The sequence below is a fragment of the Sapajus apella genome, unplaced genomic scaffold (genome assembly GCF_009761245.1).
Source record: "Sapajus apella isolate SASKATOON/1434 unplaced genomic scaffold, GSC_monkey_1.0 scaffold147, whole genome shotgun sequence".
Lineage (NCBI taxonomy): Eukaryota > Metazoa > Chordata > Mammalia > Primates > Cebidae > Sapajus > Sapajus apella.
In genome coordinates, this window is record NW_022437087.1 from 1,039,732 (window position 1) to 1,057,389 (window position 17,658).

General features: G+C 38.5%; 1 protein-coding gene across 2 annotated transcripts in view; it reads right to left on the reverse strand.

Moving 5' to 3' along the window:
- BTBD1 (BTB domain containing 1) overlaps positions 1–17,658 on the reverse strand; it is a 53,541-nt gene that overhangs the window by 5,606 nt on the left and 30,277 nt on the right. The window contains exons 5-6 of one of the 2 annotated variants that reach the window (XM_032264812.1): positions 7,017–7,209; positions 560–647 (exon numbers count right to left, since the gene is read on the reverse strand). In XM_032264812.1, the coding sequence (XP_032120703.1) occupies positions 560–647; positions 7,017–7,209 (281 nt within the window). The remainder of the gene's footprint in view (positions 1–559; positions 648–7,016; positions 7,210–17,658) is intronic. The other variant, XM_032264813.1, reaches the window with a different exon arrangement.

The following is a 17,658-nucleotide window of genomic DNA, read 5'->3' on the forward strand; positions in this document are numbered from 1 at the left end:
GGCTCACGCCTGTAATCCCAGCACTTTGGGAAGCCGAGGCGGGTGGATCATGAGGTCAAGAGATCGAGACCATCCTGGTCAACATGGTGAAACCCCGTCTCTACTAAAAATACAAAACATTAGCTGCGCATGGTGGCTCGTGCCTGTAATCCCAGCTACTCAGGAGGTTGAGGCAGGAGAATTGCCTAAACCCAGGAGGTGGAGGTTGCGGTGAGCCGAGATGGCACCAGTGCACTCCAGCCTGGGTAACAAGAGCGAAACTCCGTCTCAAAAAAAAAAAAAAAGACTACACAGCAGGAAGTACTAATAGAAGGGATTCCTGGACAAAGGAGAGCTCCTTATATGCTAATACTTTTGTGAAAGACCCCAATTTTCTGCAACCAGACTAAAAAGTCTAAAACAACTCTAAAGCAGAATTCTCTATACTTACAATGCTAAAAGGCCTTCTGACTCCTTTGATAATTATATTGAAATTTAAATTCTGTCAAAACAATATCTTATTGTAAAGTTACCTGTTTGTTATATTTCAAGATGATATATGGTGGGGAGGAAACTGTACCTGTATATTCACTTGATAATCAGTAGGGCCATGAATAGATCCATATAAGCCAAATCCAACTATAGAAATCCTTCTATTAACTGTGAACCTGAGAGAAAGAAGCCAAAAATAAAATAACATAATTAATCCCATGTGTTCATATTCTGAAGGTTTATAATTTTTTTTAAGTGTTACCTGGAACATCCAGTTTTGCTTATAAAAAGAAAAACTAATTAGATATCCTCGGAAATGTCATCTGTTTGCTTACCAAAAAACTTACTTTTTAGAGTAAATTTGAACAGGAACCTGAGAAGAACTGGTTTTGTAAAAGCATTTAACCTCAATACCCATTTTTGTTGTAATAATTTTAGTGTTATGAGTCCAAATATTTGTACATCTTTTTCATGAATGCAGACATGTCAGCCATTAGGACTGAAGCTCAGCATCTAAAACTGACAATTATCAATTCAAAAAACACTTACTAAGGGCCTATCATATTTAGGTACAGGCTCGGCACTGTGGAAATAATCAAGTGATTCTCCTGCCTCAACCTCCTGAGTAGCTGGGACTACAGGCATGTGCCATTATGCCTGGCTAATTTTTTGTATTTTTAGTAAAGACAGGGTTTCACCATGTTAGCCAGGATGGTCTCAATCTCCTGACCCATGTGATCTGCCCACCTCAGCCTCCCAAAGTGCTGGGATTACAGGCATGAGCCACCATGCTCAGCCCCCAATTCACTACATTTAACTAATCCCTTGTTGGATAATCTAGGTTATTTGCAGTTTTTATTATTAAATAATAATGGCATGATGAACAATTTTATAGTTAAACCATATTATGAAGCCTTGTTTTCTTTGGAATAGATTCCTAGAAGTAGAATGGCTGATGAAAATAAAAGGCACATTCTTTAAAAAAAATTTATTTTTATTTTTTTATTTACACAAGGTCTTGCTCTGTCACCCAAACTGGGGAGCAGTGCTGCGATCATGCAGCCTCAATCTTCTGGGCTCAGGTGATCCTCCTGCCTCAGCCTCCTGAGTATCTGGGACCACAGGTACATGCCACTACATGCAGCTAATTTTTAAAAAAGTATTATTTGTAGAGACCGGTTCTCACTATGTTGCCAATGCTGATCTTGAACTCCTGGGTTTAAGCGATCCTCCTACCTTGGCCTTCCAAGGTGTTTTGATTACAGGCATGAACCACTACACCCATCCAAAAGGCACAGTCTTAATGCTTTAGGTAAACATTGTCAAGTTGCTTTCCGGAAAGATAACATTTTATAACCCATAAGGTATAAGGATCGTTTTTCTCTCACTCTTATCAACCATGAGTACTTTTTATTTCCTTTTGCCTTGGAGAAACTGATATTGACAAATTACATTTATACTTTATTATTATTTGACACAGGATTTCACTTTGTCACCCAGTCTGGAGTGCAATGGCACGATCTCCGCTTATTGCAGCCTGAGCCTCCCAGGTTCAGGCAATCCTCCCACCTCAGTCCCCTCAAGTAGCTGGGACTAGAGGCACACAGTACCATGCCGAGCTAATTTTTGTACTTTTTGTAGAGACGGGGTTTTGCCATGTTGCCCAGGCTGGTCTTGAACTCCTGAGCTCAACAGATCCACCCACCTCAGACTCCCAAGGTGCCTGGATTACAGGCATGAGCCATTGTGCCCAGCCTATTTATTTGATTATTAATGAGGTAAAACATTTGCTCATATGCTTACTGCCCACTGGATTTTCTCTCTAATGAAATACCCAATTCATGTTCTTTTCTCATTTTTCTTTACAGATCAGTTTGTCTTTTTAATGTAGATTTGAAAGATCACATTATATATAGATGATAGTTACTTATGTTTTGTTGGCAATATCCTTTATAATAAGTTTCCCATTTGTCATTAACCATAAAGTTAAACTTTATGGTGATTTTGTACTTAAAAGTTTTGAATTATCTGTTTTCAAAATTATGATGTACGCCAAGTTTAGAGAGGTCTACCTCATCCTCACAGTACATAAACATTCACCTGTTCCAGCACTTTCATGGCTTCTGTTTTGTTTAATGTTAAAATTTTTATTTACATGAATACTGGCACATCGGATCAGTAAGGATCTAACTTAATTTTCCCAGTGGTTAATCCTTCCCTAGCCTTTATCTTATTATTTTTTGAGACAGGGTCTTGCTCTGTTGCCCAGGCTGGAGTGCAGTGGTGAGATCACAGCTCACTGCAGCCTCAACCTCCCAAGTTTAAGCGATCCTCCTTCCTTGGCATCTTGAGTAGCTGGAATTACGGCTGAATGCCGCCACACCTGACTAGTTTTTGTATTTTTTGTAGGGATGGAGTTTCACCATGCTGCCCAGGCTGTTTTCAAACTCCTGGGCTCAAGTGAGCCACCCACTTCAGCCTCCCAAAGTGCTGGGATTACAGTACACCTGGCCATATCATTTTCTAAATGTTCATTTATATTAGGTTAGTTTCTGACATCTGTAGTCTGTTCCATACAGCACTAACTTCCTATAGCTTTACAATACTTTGTCATGTAATCTGTATTACTATTATTATTATTATTATTATTATTTTTTGAGATGGAGTTTCACTCTTGTTACCCAGGCTGGAGTGCAATGGCGCGATCTCGGCTCACCGCAACCTCCGCCTCCTGGGTTCAGGCAATTCTCCTGCCTCAGCCTCCTGAGTAGCTGGGATTACAGGCACGCGCCACCATGCCCAGCTAATTTTTTGTATTTTTAGTAGAGACGGGGTTTCACCATGTTGACCAGGATGGTCTCGATCTCTTGACCTCGTGATCCACCCGCCTCGGCCTCCCAAAGTGCTGGGATTACAGGCTTGAGCCACCGCGCCCGGCCTCTGTATTACTATTATTAAAAGAGAAACATGGGCCGGGCATGGTGGCTCATGCCTGTAATCCCAGTACTTTGGGAGGCCAAGGTGGGTGAATCATCTGAAGTCAGGAGTTCGAGACCAGCCTAGCAAACATGGTGAAACCCTGTCTTTACTAAAAATACAAAAATTAGCCGGGCGTGGTGGTGTATGCCTGTAATTCCAGCTACTTGGGAGGCTGGGGCAGGAGAATCACTTGAACCCGGGAGGCAGAGGTTGCACTGAGCCAAGATTGTGCCACTGTACTCCAGCCTGGGCAAAGAGTAAGACTCTCTCTCAAAAAAAAAAGAGAAAGAGAAACATATAATCTTCCAAATTAAATATTAAGAATTTTGCTAGCTAGGCACAGTTGCTCATGCGTCTAATTCTAGTACTTTGAGAGGCTGAGGCAGGCAGATCACCTGAGGTCAGGAGTTCATGAACATCTTGAACAACATGGTGAAACCCCTCCTCTACTAAAAATACAAAAAGTTAGCTGGACATGCTGGCACATGCCTGTAGTCTCAGCTACACGAGAGGCTAAGGAAGGAGAATTGCTTGAACCCTGGTGGCAGAGGTTGCAGTGAGCCAAGATCATGCCACTGCACTCCAGCCTGGGCAACAAGAGTGAAACTCTGTCTCAAAAAAAAAAAAAAAAAAAAAAAAAGAAAAAGAAAAAAATTAGCCAGGTGTGATGGCACATTCCTGTAATCTCAGCTACCTGGGAGGCTGAGGTAGGAGAATCGCTTGAATCCAGGAGGTGGAGGTTGCAGTGAGCTGAGATCACGCCACTGCACTCAAGCCTGGGCAACAAGAGCAAAACTCTATCTCAAAATAAACACCTCATTCTAGTATATTCTATTTTCTTTATTCCGCAAAACAGAAAACAGAGTTTGGAAGTGTTAAGTGGCTTGTTTGAGGCTGCCCCACTAAGAGGTGCCAGAGCTGGGATTCAAGCCCCACCCAACCTGCCAAAGAGCCAGAGTTTCATAGTCCACTGCACTGTCCCTCCGTCTCCACCTCGGTTGAAGAGCTGAAACAGGAAAGTAGAGCCTTGCCTTGTTCAGCTGCAGCTGGAAACATGCTGGTCTGGCAACTAAAGTCTTTGCTGAAAAAGACTAAGAAAGTGCCCCGAGTATTGACTTTACAGGCTACAGATAAATTTCGGCCAGTCGGCAAGTTCAGAAATACACACACCTTGAATTGGATCAACTACATATGCTCTTTTATCTGGAACCTTTAAAGAAAACGTATGTTGCAGCAATGCTGCTCATGGCATTTAAGACATAACATGCCTGTACTGTGCAGGTGAAACTGCCTCATCGTGCTGATACATGTATGTACCGCAACTGACTACTTGTCTTCTAGTGTTGTCCTGCCCAAAGTCTATGTATTGAACTACGTATTTTACTATCAGTTACATTTATTTCTCCTTTATAACTAGATCACTTATCAATTAAAAAATGTATAAAGCATATTATCTATGAATTTTATTTCAGGTTAGTAAAGTGGGAATTACAAAATATTTACTAAAAAAGAACTCAGTTTGATAGAGTTTGAACTTTTAACGAACATAATGCCATTAGCAAATTGTCAGAATTATAGTAAAACTGCTGAAAACAGCATGGATAGTCTGAATCTTTATCTTGAGGCTTCAATAGTTTATCATGTAAATAAGTATTTTTCTAGGCCTAACCTAGTAAGAATTATATTGGGAATGAAGGTGAAATTTTATCAAAAGCCTTTCTGACATCTATTGAAATCAAATTGTTTTTCTTCTTTGATCTGTTGTGAGAATTTTACTAATACATTTCCCAACACTGAGCCATTCTTTCAATCTCTAAATAAACTCTGCTCATCCAGTGTTATTCTTCTAAGTACAGATTCAATACCCTAATGTTTTACACAAAATTTCTTCTTGATACTGAGATTGATCTAGAATTTTTTTGTCTTGCCTGATTCCTATATAAAGGTTATGCTTCCTTCAATAATTAACCAAGAAATATTTTGTTCTTTTAATGCTCAAGGAAGCTATCTGTTCCTTGAAGATTTGACAAAACTCACCTGTAAAAACCACCTTGTGAAGGGACAGTTCTTTGATAACTTTTAATTCCTTCCATGGTAATTGGTCTATTCAGGCTTTCTTCTTCAGTCAATTTTGATAATTTATATTTGCCTATAAAATGATCCATTCCATCAACATGTTCAACTTATTAGTACAGAATAAACCCAGAATTAAAATAAAAATGTCAGCATATAATTTATATTCCCCTTTTTACCTCTAAATATGAATGTTTATTACTTTTGCCAGAGGTTTATTTATTTTATTTGTCTTTTAAAGAAACCAGCTTATGGATTTATCAATGCTACTATTTTTAATTCATTAATTTCTACGCTTCTCTATTTACTTTCTCTTTTCTTACAGTTATTTTGCTATTCGTTTTCTAGCTACCTGGGCTGAATGCTTAAATCACTTATTTCTACTCTATTTACTAAAAGTAGTTAATTATTACTTTTTTGTGTGTGCAGCTTTGGGCTCATCCCATAATTTTTTTTACATATAGTATTATTGTGAATTATTATTAGTCTATCAGTACATTTTAAATTTCCATGTTAGCTCAAGATTTATAATAGTCCCCCATCCAACCAGATTTCTTTTTTTTTTTTTTTAGCGAACTTGTTCTTAATTTCTAGTTTTATACTGAAGTGCTAGTAAATAAATGAAAATTCATAAGTCATGTTTTGTGAAAACTGGCACTGATTCTATTTTGACATTTAACCTAAAGAAACACAGTAGAGCAAAGATAATTTCTTCAACAGGATTATAGCATGCATTTTTCAAGATTCTTCATTTTTTTCTCAGAGCTTTTATAAATGTATACTGAGATATTTTCCCTGCAACATCTATGCAAAGAAAAAACTCACACTAAACATAGTAAGGTTAAATTTATTAGTTGTAGCCCTAAGCCTGTAAAAATAGTGTTTGATCAACTAAGGTCTAGAACTCAGCCCATCAGCAGGGGTGATCCAAACAAAAATCACATAACAGTCGGGTGCAGTGGCTCACCCCTGGTAATCCCAGCACTTTGGAAGGCTGAGGCAGGTGGATCACTTGAGGTCAGTAGTTTGAGACCAGCCTGGACAACATGGTGAAATCCCATCTCTACTAAAAATACAAAAAAATTAGCTGAATGTGGTGGTGTGTGCCTGTAATCCCAGCTACTTGGGAGGCTGAGGTGGGAGGATCGCTTGAACCCAGGAGGTGGAGGTTGCAGTGAGCAAGATCACACCACTACACTCCAGCCTGGGTGACAAAGTGAGACTCCATCTCGGGGGGGAAAAAATCACATAACAGAAGGTCCAACTCAATCCTTTCTTACTCTGATTTTTTCTTAAGAAGTCACCCTCACTCATAAATCAGTGAGGAGGGCAGGATGCCTCAGTGACTTCTTGTCTCCTGTATTAACTTAGAAGTTCATTTTAAAAAAGTATAAAGTGAAATGTTGGTTAATTATCTCCCACAACATATAAATAAAGGCCAAATGGTAACTGCTACTCCCACTCTACCCCCATGTCCCCAATATGACAGATACCTGATTCGATCACTTGTCCCACTGTAACCCCAGCGGCTCTCTACTTGCTGGAATCTATTGATGCAGCATTCCTTTCCTCTGAGGCAGCATCTTGGTCGGTCAATGTATTCAACTCGGGGTTTAGGATTGACAGTAAAATGAAGAAAAAGGTTTACCACTTCACGATCTGACAAAATTCCAGATTGAGCAGGACCTGTGGAAATAAAAACATAAACCTAAAAAAAAGCAATTTGATTTCAATTCCTAACTTTGGAATACTCCACTTAATGTAAATTCAAATCTGGAGGATGTAATGTAAAAATAGGAAGAAAAATCTTAGCATATATAATTTTTGCATATATTTTAAAGTTTTGATAAATCCATCTGAGGTTAATTAAACACATTAAAATGTTAAAAACATTAATTAGTCAAAACTTAGATCCAGGAATAAATGCTGTTCCTTATAAAAGTGCTCGGAGGATTCCTTTCTCACCTTATACAAAAGTCAACTCAAGATGGATCAAACTTAAATCTAAGAAACCGTAAAAATTCTAGAAGATGGCATCAGGAAAACTCTTCAAGATATTGGCTTAGGCAAAGAATTCATGACTAAGAACCCCAAAGCAAATGCAACAAAACAAATAAATGGGACCTAATTAAACTAAAAACCCTCCGCACAACAAAAGAAATAATCAGCAGAGTAAACAGACAACCTCCAGAGTTCGGGAACATATTTGCAAACTATGCATCCAGCAAAGGACTAATATCCAGAATCTACAACTCAAGTCAGCAGGAAAAAAACCAAATAATCCCTGCACAAAGTGGGCGAAGGACATGAAGAGACAATTCTCAAAAGAAGATATACGAGCAGTCTACAAACATACGAAAAATATTCGTCACTAATTATCATGGAAATGCAAATTAAATCCGCAATAAGATACCACCTTACTGTTGCAAGAATGGTCATAATTTAAAAATAAAAGAATAATAGATGTTAGCATGGATGTGGTGAAAAGGGAACTCTTTTACACTGCTGGTGGGAATGTAATCTAGAACAACCACTATGGAAAAGAGTATGGAGATTTCTTAAAAAACTAAAAGAAGAACTACCATTTGATACAGCAATTCCACTACTGGATATCTACCCAAAGGAAAATAAGTCATTACATGAAAAAGATACTTGCATGTACATGTTTATAGCAGCACTATTTGCAACTGCAAAAATATGGAGCCATTCTAAATGCCCATCAACCAACGAGTGGATGAAGAAAATGTGGTATATATACACCATGGAATACTACTCTGCCATAAAATGGAATGAAATAATGGCCTTTGCAGCAACTTGGGTGGACTTGGAAGCCATTATTCTAGGTAAAGTAATTCAGGAATGGAAAACCAAATATCGTATGGTCTCACTTGTAAGTGGGAGCTAAGAAGCTGTGAGGAGGCAAAGGCATACTGATATAATAAACTTTGGGGACTTGGTGGGGAAGAGTGGGAAGGAGGTAAGTAATAAAAGCCTACATGTTGGGTACAATGTACACTGCTCAGGTGATGCGTGCACCAAAATCTCAGAAATCACCACTAAGAAACTTACCCATGTAACCAAAAACCACTTGTTCCCCGAAAACTATTGAAATAAAAATTTATATATAAAAAAGATGACAGGAAATCCCTTCCAAAGCCAGTAAAAGCAGTCTAAAAACAAGAGACTGCAAAACAGAAACAGAAATTTGGTTTAGGAAGTCATAATTCAGATTTTTTTTTTTTTTTTTGAGACAGAGTCTCGATCTGTTGCCTAGGCTGGAGTGCAGTGGTGCGATCTTGGCTAACTGAAACCTCTGCCTCCTGGGTTCAAGCAATTCTCCTGCCTCAGCCTTCCTAGTAGCTGGGACTATTAGGCATGCACCACCATGCCCGGCTAATTTTTGTATTTTGAGTAGAGATGGAGTTTCACCATATTGGCCAGACTGGTCTCAAACTCCTGACCTCAAGTGATCTGCCTGCCTCGGCCTCCCAAAGTGCTGGGATTACAGGCGTGAGCCACCTCGTCTGGCCCATAATTCAGATTTTAATGTAAACTGCCCCCCCAATTTAAAAATATTAAATTTAAAAAGTTTTAATATCACACACAAAATTATGTCAGCCTGCCAGATCTGGCCCAAGTTTCATTGTTTGCAACCGCTGGATAAGGAAAGATTACACAGTAAAAAAATATATAATTACAACTTAAAATCTGCACCTTAGCAAAAAAGAACAGAATGGAAACTATATAAGATCAAAAGAGATGGAGATGAAAACTCATATAACATTCTGAGAATGATGAGAACTAGGGAAAAAATATTAAAATGTTAAGGTGATTAAAATGATGATAAAGAGCAGAGACCAACATATAGGTAATAAGTGGTCCTGAAGAACTGACAATAAGAAAATTTCCTTAGGTGAAAAAAAAGGTCTTCAGATAATGAAAACCATGTTCAAATGTGTACGCATGTACCTACCTAAGAAAAGGAAAACAAAATACGCTACAGTTAAGAGTGGTAATCAAAATAAATAACTCAAGAATGTATGTTAGATAAAAAAGATACATCAAGGCACATCATCATAAAACTGCTAAAGAAAAGAAAACAAAACAAAACCCAAAGATAATGTGAAATCTTAAAAGCACCAGCAATAAAAGGTATATTATTTTTAAAGAAGTAATAATTACACTTTCAATATTAGAAATCAAAGGGAATAAGGCCAGCCCCAGTGGCTCATGCATGTGATCCCAGCACTTTGGGAGGCTGAGTGGGTGGATTGCTTGAAGTCAGGAGTTTGAGACAAGCCTGGCCAACATGGTGAAACCCCGTGTCTACTAAAAATACAGAAATTAGCTGGGCGTGGTGGTGGGTGCCTGTAATCCCAGCTACTTGGGAGGCTGAAGCAGGAGAATCGCTTGAACCTGGCAGGTGGAGGCCGCAACGAGACAAAATTGTGCCACTGCACTCTAGCCTGGGTGACAGAATAAGACTTTCTCTCAGAAAAAAAAAAAAAAAAAAAAGAATAGAATTACATTCAAACGACGGGTGAGAATAACTTGCCAACCTTGAGCTTTCTACCCCAGAAAACATCCTTCAAAAAGAAGGTAAGCTGGGCTCAGTGGTGTGCCCCTCTAGTCTCAACTAATCAGGAGGCTGGGGTGGGAGGACTGTTTGAGGTTACAAGTTTGAGGCTGTGAAGAGCTACTGCATTCCAGCCAAGGGAACATAGCAGGGCCCCAACTCTTTAAGAAAAAAAAAAAAAAAAAAAAGTAAGATAAAGATGTTTTTGACAAAAGAAAAAAATTAGAGTTGAAAGAATCTGGTTAGTATCCGACCTGTTCTAAAAGAAATACTGTAGGGAATTCTTCAAGCTGACAGAAATGATCCCAGATAGAAGCATGGTCATACAGAAAAACAGTGAAGAGTGCTAAAAAGGCAAATATACAGGCAAATCAAAATGATTACTGACAAGAAAATAATGTTTTGTGGGCTTTATAACATATGAAAAATTAAAATACATGACATAGTAGCACCAAAGGCTAGAGAAGGTTAAATGTAGCAAAAATATCAATAATGCCTTTATACTCTATGGAAAATTTTAATTTAAAATTTTTAATTTTATTTATTTATTTTTTTGAGAAATAGTCTCACTGTTACCCAGGTATGGAGTGCAGCAGTATGATCACAGCTCACTGCAGCCTTGATGGAACTCGTGGGCTCAAGTGATCCTCCCACCTCAGCCCCCTGGGTAGCTGGGACTACAGGCATGTGCCATCACTCCAGGCTAATTTAAAAATCTTTTTTTTGTAAAAACCATTTTGCCAAGGCTGGTCTTGAACTAGACTCAAACAATCCACCTGCCTCAGATTCCCAAAGTGCTGGGACTAAAGGTGTGAGTCACTGTGCCTCGCCTAAAAAATTTAATTTTTAAGATTTAATTTGAAAATCAATAAGGATATATTCTTGTAATAATAAGGACAACCCACTAAAATAATAATAAAATAATGTTTAATATAAGAGGCTGAGGTGGGAGGATCACCTGAGCCCAGGAGATTGAGGCTACAGTGAGCTGAGATCATGCCACTGCATTCTAGCCTGGGTGACAGAGGAGAAACGGTCTACAAAAAAAAAAGAAGAAGAAGAAGAAGAAAAGAAAGTTTAATAAAATAGTAATTTTATTAAGTATAAAGTGAACTAAATATTCCAAATAAAAGGCAAACTCTGTCAGACTGAATTTTTAAAAAATAAAGCTTAAAAGAGACATAGTCAAAATAATGTAAGGCTAAAAGGATGAGAAAAGATAAAGAATTTTTAAAACCTTGAGAAACCATACCAATATCACACAAAGACTTTAAAACAAGAAGTTTAAGCTGGGTGTGGTGGGTCAAACCGTAATACCAGAATTTTGGGAGGCTGAGGTGAGTGGATTACTTGAGGCCAATTGTTCAAGATCAGCCTGGCCAACATGGTAAAACCCCATCTCTACTAAAAATACAAAATTTAGCAGGGCATGGTGGTGCATGCCTGTAGTTCCCCACTACTAAGGAGGCTGAGGCATGAGAAGGGCTTGAACCCAGGAGGTGGAAGTTGCAGTGAGCCAAGATTGCACCACTGCACTACAGCCTGGGTGACATAGGGAGACTCTGTCTCAAAAAAAAAAAAAAAAAAAATCAAAAAATGAAAACTCCTTTAATTAAAGTGGGATACGTAAATAAAGATAAAGAAGCAAATTCAATTAAAAAAGATAATCCTAAATTTGAATGCACCTAATGATATAGTCTCAAAATGGAAAAAAAACTGATGGAACCAAAAGGAAACACAATCTCAATCATACCCTGAGATTTTTTTTTGAGACTGAGTTTCGCTCTTGTTGCTCAAAATGGAGTACAATGGTGCGATCTGGGCTCACTGCAACCTCGGCCTCCCAGGTTCCAGTGATTCTGTCTCAGCCTCCCCAGTAGATGGGATTACAGGTATGTGACACCATGCCAGGCTAATTTTTTGTATTTTTAGTAGAAATGGGGTTTCACCATGTTAGTCAGGCTGGTCTCGACCTCCTGACCTCAGGTGATCTGCCCACCTCAGCCTCTCAAACTGCTGGGATTACAGGCATGAGCCACTGTGCCCGGCCTGAGATTTTAATTTACTTCTTTTAGTAACTGACAGAACAAACAAAATCTATAGATACATAGAAAATTTGAACATCATTAGTAAATATTCCTTTCATAGACATAGTATTCAATTTGTTAAACATAGAGGACTATTCTGGTTTTTCTGCACATAACAAATAAGAAAGAATATATTCTTCTCAAATATACATGGATACTCATTAAAATCACCATATGGGCCAGGCGCGGTGGCTCACGCCTATAATTCCAGCGCTTTGGGAGGCCGAGGCGGGTGGATCACCTGAAGTACAGAGTTCGAGATCAGCCTGGCCAGCATGGTGAAACCCTGTCTCTACTAAAAACACAAAAATTAGCCAGGAATGGCAGTGCATGCCTGTAATCCCAGCTACTCAGAGGCTGAGGCAGGAGAATCACTGGAACCCAGGAGGTGGAGATTACAGTGAGCCGAGATCGCGACATTGTACTCCAGCCTGAGTGACAGAGTGAGATACTGTCTCAAAATAAATAAATAAATAAAAATAATAAAACTACTATATGCCAGGCCAAAACAGATATCAACAAATTTCAAAGGGCTGAAATGATATGGAATGTATTTTCTGACTATACTGGAATTAAGCCAGAGAAGTCAGCAACAGCAAGATAAGAAGAAATCCCAAATATTTAGAAATTGAGTTATCGATTTATAACCTGAGTCAAAGAAAAAAATCAAAAATTAGAAATTTTTAATTGAATATAACGAAATCAAAAATTGCTAGAGGGAAAAGATGCTGAGAGAAAAAATTATACTTAAATCTATGCATTCTAAAAGAATATAGGCTGACAATCTAAGTATCTCAAAAAGTCACAAAGACTAATAAAATAAATAATCCCAGCAAATTAAAATCGGAGAAAGGGAAGGAAGAAAGTAATAAAGAAAAAGGCAGAAAGTAATGAAATGGAAAACATACTACAACAGAGAAAATTAATAAAGCCAGAAGTTGGTTCCTGGAGAAAATTAATAATACAAACTCTTGAACACTGGGGGGAAAAAAAGAAAATATTCCTAACTTTTATATGAGGATAATCTTGACAATTTCATTGCAAGTAAAAAATAGACTAATTTCTCTCATTCAGTAGTCACAAAATACTAAAAAATTTCAGCAAATTAAATCCAGTAATATATAAAAAGGATAATGCATAACAACCAAATCTGATTTATGTAAGGAACCTAAAATAGGTTTAAATTGGAAAATCAATTAATGTCATTCACTATATTCACAGAATAAGGGGGAAAACTGTATCATTACCTCAAAAAAAGTAGAATAAAAATAACCTGATTCCTCCAAAAGAAAGCAAGAAATGAAAAAAATAAACAAAAAACAGATGTGGCAAGTGGAAAATTGCAAGATGGTAAACATAAACCCAAATATATCCGTAATTGCATTAAATGCAAGTCAACCAAATAGTTCTGATAAAAGATAAAGTCTGTCAGATTGGATTAAATTATTGGCATATTCAACATCATTAATCATCCATGATAGGAAATTTAAAACATCAATGAAATACATCCTCACACCCACACAAATGGCTAAAACTACAAAAATTAACAATACCAAGTATTGGAGAGGATATGGGCAACCAGAACAAGGTCTTATGTCTCTTCACTTTGCTGATGACTGTTACAACCACTTTGGGGAACCATTTGGCAGAATGGCAGGATCTAACAATGCCGACCATATGCACATTCTATATATGAAGAATCAATATAAGATAAACCAGTTAAAAAAAAATTTTGAACACACCAACAGAACAACAAAAGACATGAACAATGTTAAGGAAAATAAAATGGTCAATAAGCATAATGAAATACAATTCAGCCAGACACACTGGCTAAGAGGCTAAGGCAGAAGAATCCCTTGAGCCCAGAAGCTCATGGCCAGCCTGAGCAACATAGCAAGATCTCATTTCTAAAACTAAAATAAAATTGAAAAATAAAAAGAAATGCAATTCAAAACAATCATGAAATAGTGTTAAAAACAAAAACCATATGATTGTCTCAATAGACATGGTAAAAGCTTTCTGTAAAATCCAACATCTCTTCATGAAAAAATCCTCAACAAACTAGGCGTCAAAAGAACATCCCCAAAATAACAAGAGCCATCTATGACAAACCAACAGCCAATACCAATCCTATTCAACACAATACTGGCAGTGTTAACCAGAGCAATCAGGAAAGAAAAAGAAATAAAAAGGCACCCAAATAAGAAAAAAAGGAGTCAAACTATCTCTCTTCACAGACGATATGCTTCTACATCTAGAAAATTCTAAAGTTCCACCAGGCTGGGCACAGTGGCTCACACCTGTAATCCCAGCACTTCGGGAGGCCGAGGTAGGGCAAATCACCTGAGGTAGGAGTTTGAGACCAGGCTGACCAACACGGTGAAACCATGTCTCTACTAAAAATACAAAAATTAGCTGGGCATGGTGGCGGGAGCCTGTAATCCCAGCTACTCAGGAGGCTGAGACAAGAGAATCACTTGAACCCTGGAGGCGAAGGTTGCAGTGAGTCAAGATTGTGCCACTGCATTCCAGCCTGGGCAACAAAGAGCAAAACTCTGTCCACCCCAAAAAAAAAAAAAAATTCCACCAAACGGTCCTGGAACTGATTGATAGACAACTTCAGTAAAGCCTCAGAATATAAAATTAATGTACAAAAATCAGCAGCATTTCTATACACCAATAATGCTCAAGCTGAGAGCTAAATCAAGAATGCAATCCCATTTACCATGGCCACACAAAAATAAAATGCCTAGAAATAAATCTAACCAAGATATATTTCTATCAGATATTTTTACATCCACACATCTTGGTTAGATGTATTTTTACCAAGTAAAAGATCTTTACAAGGAGAATTATAAAACACTGCTGAAAGAAATCACAGATGACACAACAAATGGAAAAACATTCCATACTCATGGATTAGAAGGATCAATATCATTCAAATGGCCATCTGCCCAAAGTAATCTACAGATTTAATGCTATTTCTATCAAACTACCAACATCATTTTTCACAGAACTAGAAAAATATTCTAAAATTCACATAGAACAACAACAACAAAAGTCTGAATAGCCAAAGCAATTCTAAGCAGAAAGTACAAAACTGGAGGCATCACATTACCACTGGACTTCAAACTATACTATAAGGCTACAGTAACCAAAACAGCATGGTACTTACTGGTACAAAAACAGACACATATACCAACGAAACAGAAAACAGAATCCAGAAATAAAGCTGCAGACCTACAGCCATCTGATCTTTGACAAAGTTGACAAAAATAAGCAATGGGGAAATATCTCTCTATTCAATTCAAACATATCTCTATTCAAGGGTGCTGGGATAGCTGGCTAGCCTTATGTTAAAGAATGAAACTGGACCCATACTTTTCACCACACACAAAAATTAACTCAAGATGGAGGAATAAAGATTTAAGGTAAGACCTGAAACTAAAAGAATCCTAGAAGAAAACCTAGAAACCACCACTCTGGACACTGGCCTTGGGAGAGAATTTTTTACTAAGTCCTCAAAAGCAATTGCAACAAAAACAAAAACTGACAAGTAGGACCTAACTAAACTAAAGAGCTTCTACACAATAAAAGAAACTATCAACAGAACAAATGGACAACCTATAGAATGGGAGAAAATATTTGCCAACTAGGCATTTGACAAAGGTCTAATATCCAGGATCTATAGGGAACTTAACCAATTCAATAAGAAAAAAAAAACTCAGGCTGGGTGCAGTGGCTCATGCCTGTAATCCCAGCACTTTGGGCGGTCAAGGCGACCAGCCTGGCTAACATGGTGAAACCCTGTCTCTACTAAAAATACAAAAATCAGCTGGGCGTGGTCGCATGAGCCTGTAGTCCCAGCCACTCAGGAGGCTGAGGCAAGAGGACTGCTTAAACTCAGGAGACGGAGGTTGCAGTGAACCAAGATCACGCCATTGCACTCCAGCCTGGGTGACAGAGTGAGACTCTATCTCAAAAAACAAAACAAAACAAAAAACCCTCATGAAAAGTGGGCAAAAAAATATGAACAGACATTTCTCAAAAGAAGACATACAAGCAGCCAACAAACATGAAAAAAATGCTCAACATCACTAATCATCAGAGAAATGCAAATCAAAACCACAATGAGATGCCATCTCACACTCCTCAGAATGCTTGTCAAAGTAAAAAAAAACAGTTGCTGGCGAGGCTGCAGAGAAAAGGGAATGCTTATTCACTGATAGTGGGAATGTAGATAAGTTTAGTCACTGTGGGAAACAGTTTGAGATTTCTCAAAGAACTCATAGCTACCAAGGTCAGGTACAGTGGGTCATGTCTGTAATCCCAGCACTTTGGGAGGCCAAGGCAGGTGGATCACTTCAGGTCAAGAGTTTGAGACCAGCCTGCCCAACATGGTGAAACCCTATCTCTACCAAAACCCACAAATATTAGCTGGGTATGGTGGTGGGCGTCTGTAGTTCCAGTTACTCTGGAGGCTGAGGTGGGAGAATCACTAGAACCTGAGAGGTAGGAGTTGCAGTGAGCTGAGATTATACCACTCCACTCCAGCCTGGGTGACAAGGATGAGGCTGTTTCAAAAAAAAGAAAAAAGAACTTAGAACTACCAGTCAACTCAGCAATCCCAATCCCATTACTGGGTATACATCTAAAAGAAAATAAATTGTTCCACCAAAAGACACATGCACTCATATGCTCATCACAGCACTATTCATAACAGCAAAGACAAGACATGGACTCAACCTAGGTGCCCATCTGTGGTAGACTGGGTAAAGAGAATATGACTGACACACACACACACACACACACACACACACCACGGAATACTACACAGCCATAAAAAAGAACAAAATCATGCCTTTTGCAGCAACATGGATGCAGTTAGAGGCCATTATCCTAAGTGTTAATGCAGAAACAGAAAACCGAATACCATATGTTCTCACTTGTGGCAGCGAAACACTGGATACACATGGACATAAGGGTGGCAGCCAAAAGCCACTAAGGACTGTTAAAAAGGGGAAGGGAAGAAGGGACAGAAGGGGAAAGAGTTGAAAAACTAACTACTGGATACTATGCTCATTGCCTGAGTGACGAGATCAACTGTACCCCAAACCTCAGCAACACACAATTATGCCCATGAAACAAATCTGCACGTTACCCCCTGAATTTAAAATAAAAGTTGAAATTATTATCTTTTTTGAGACTAGGTCTCACTCTATTGCCACGCTGGAGTACAGTAGCACAATCTTGGCTCACTGCAACCTCCAACTCCCTGGTTCAAGCAATCCTCCTGCCTCAGCCTCCCAAGTAGCTGGGATTACATGTACGTACCACCACACCTAGCTAATTTTTATACTTTTAGTAGAGACAGGGTTTTACCATGTTGGCCAGAATGGTCTTGATTTCCTGACCTCATGATCCACCCACCTCAGCCTCCCAAAGTGCTGGATTACAGGTGTGAGCCACCAC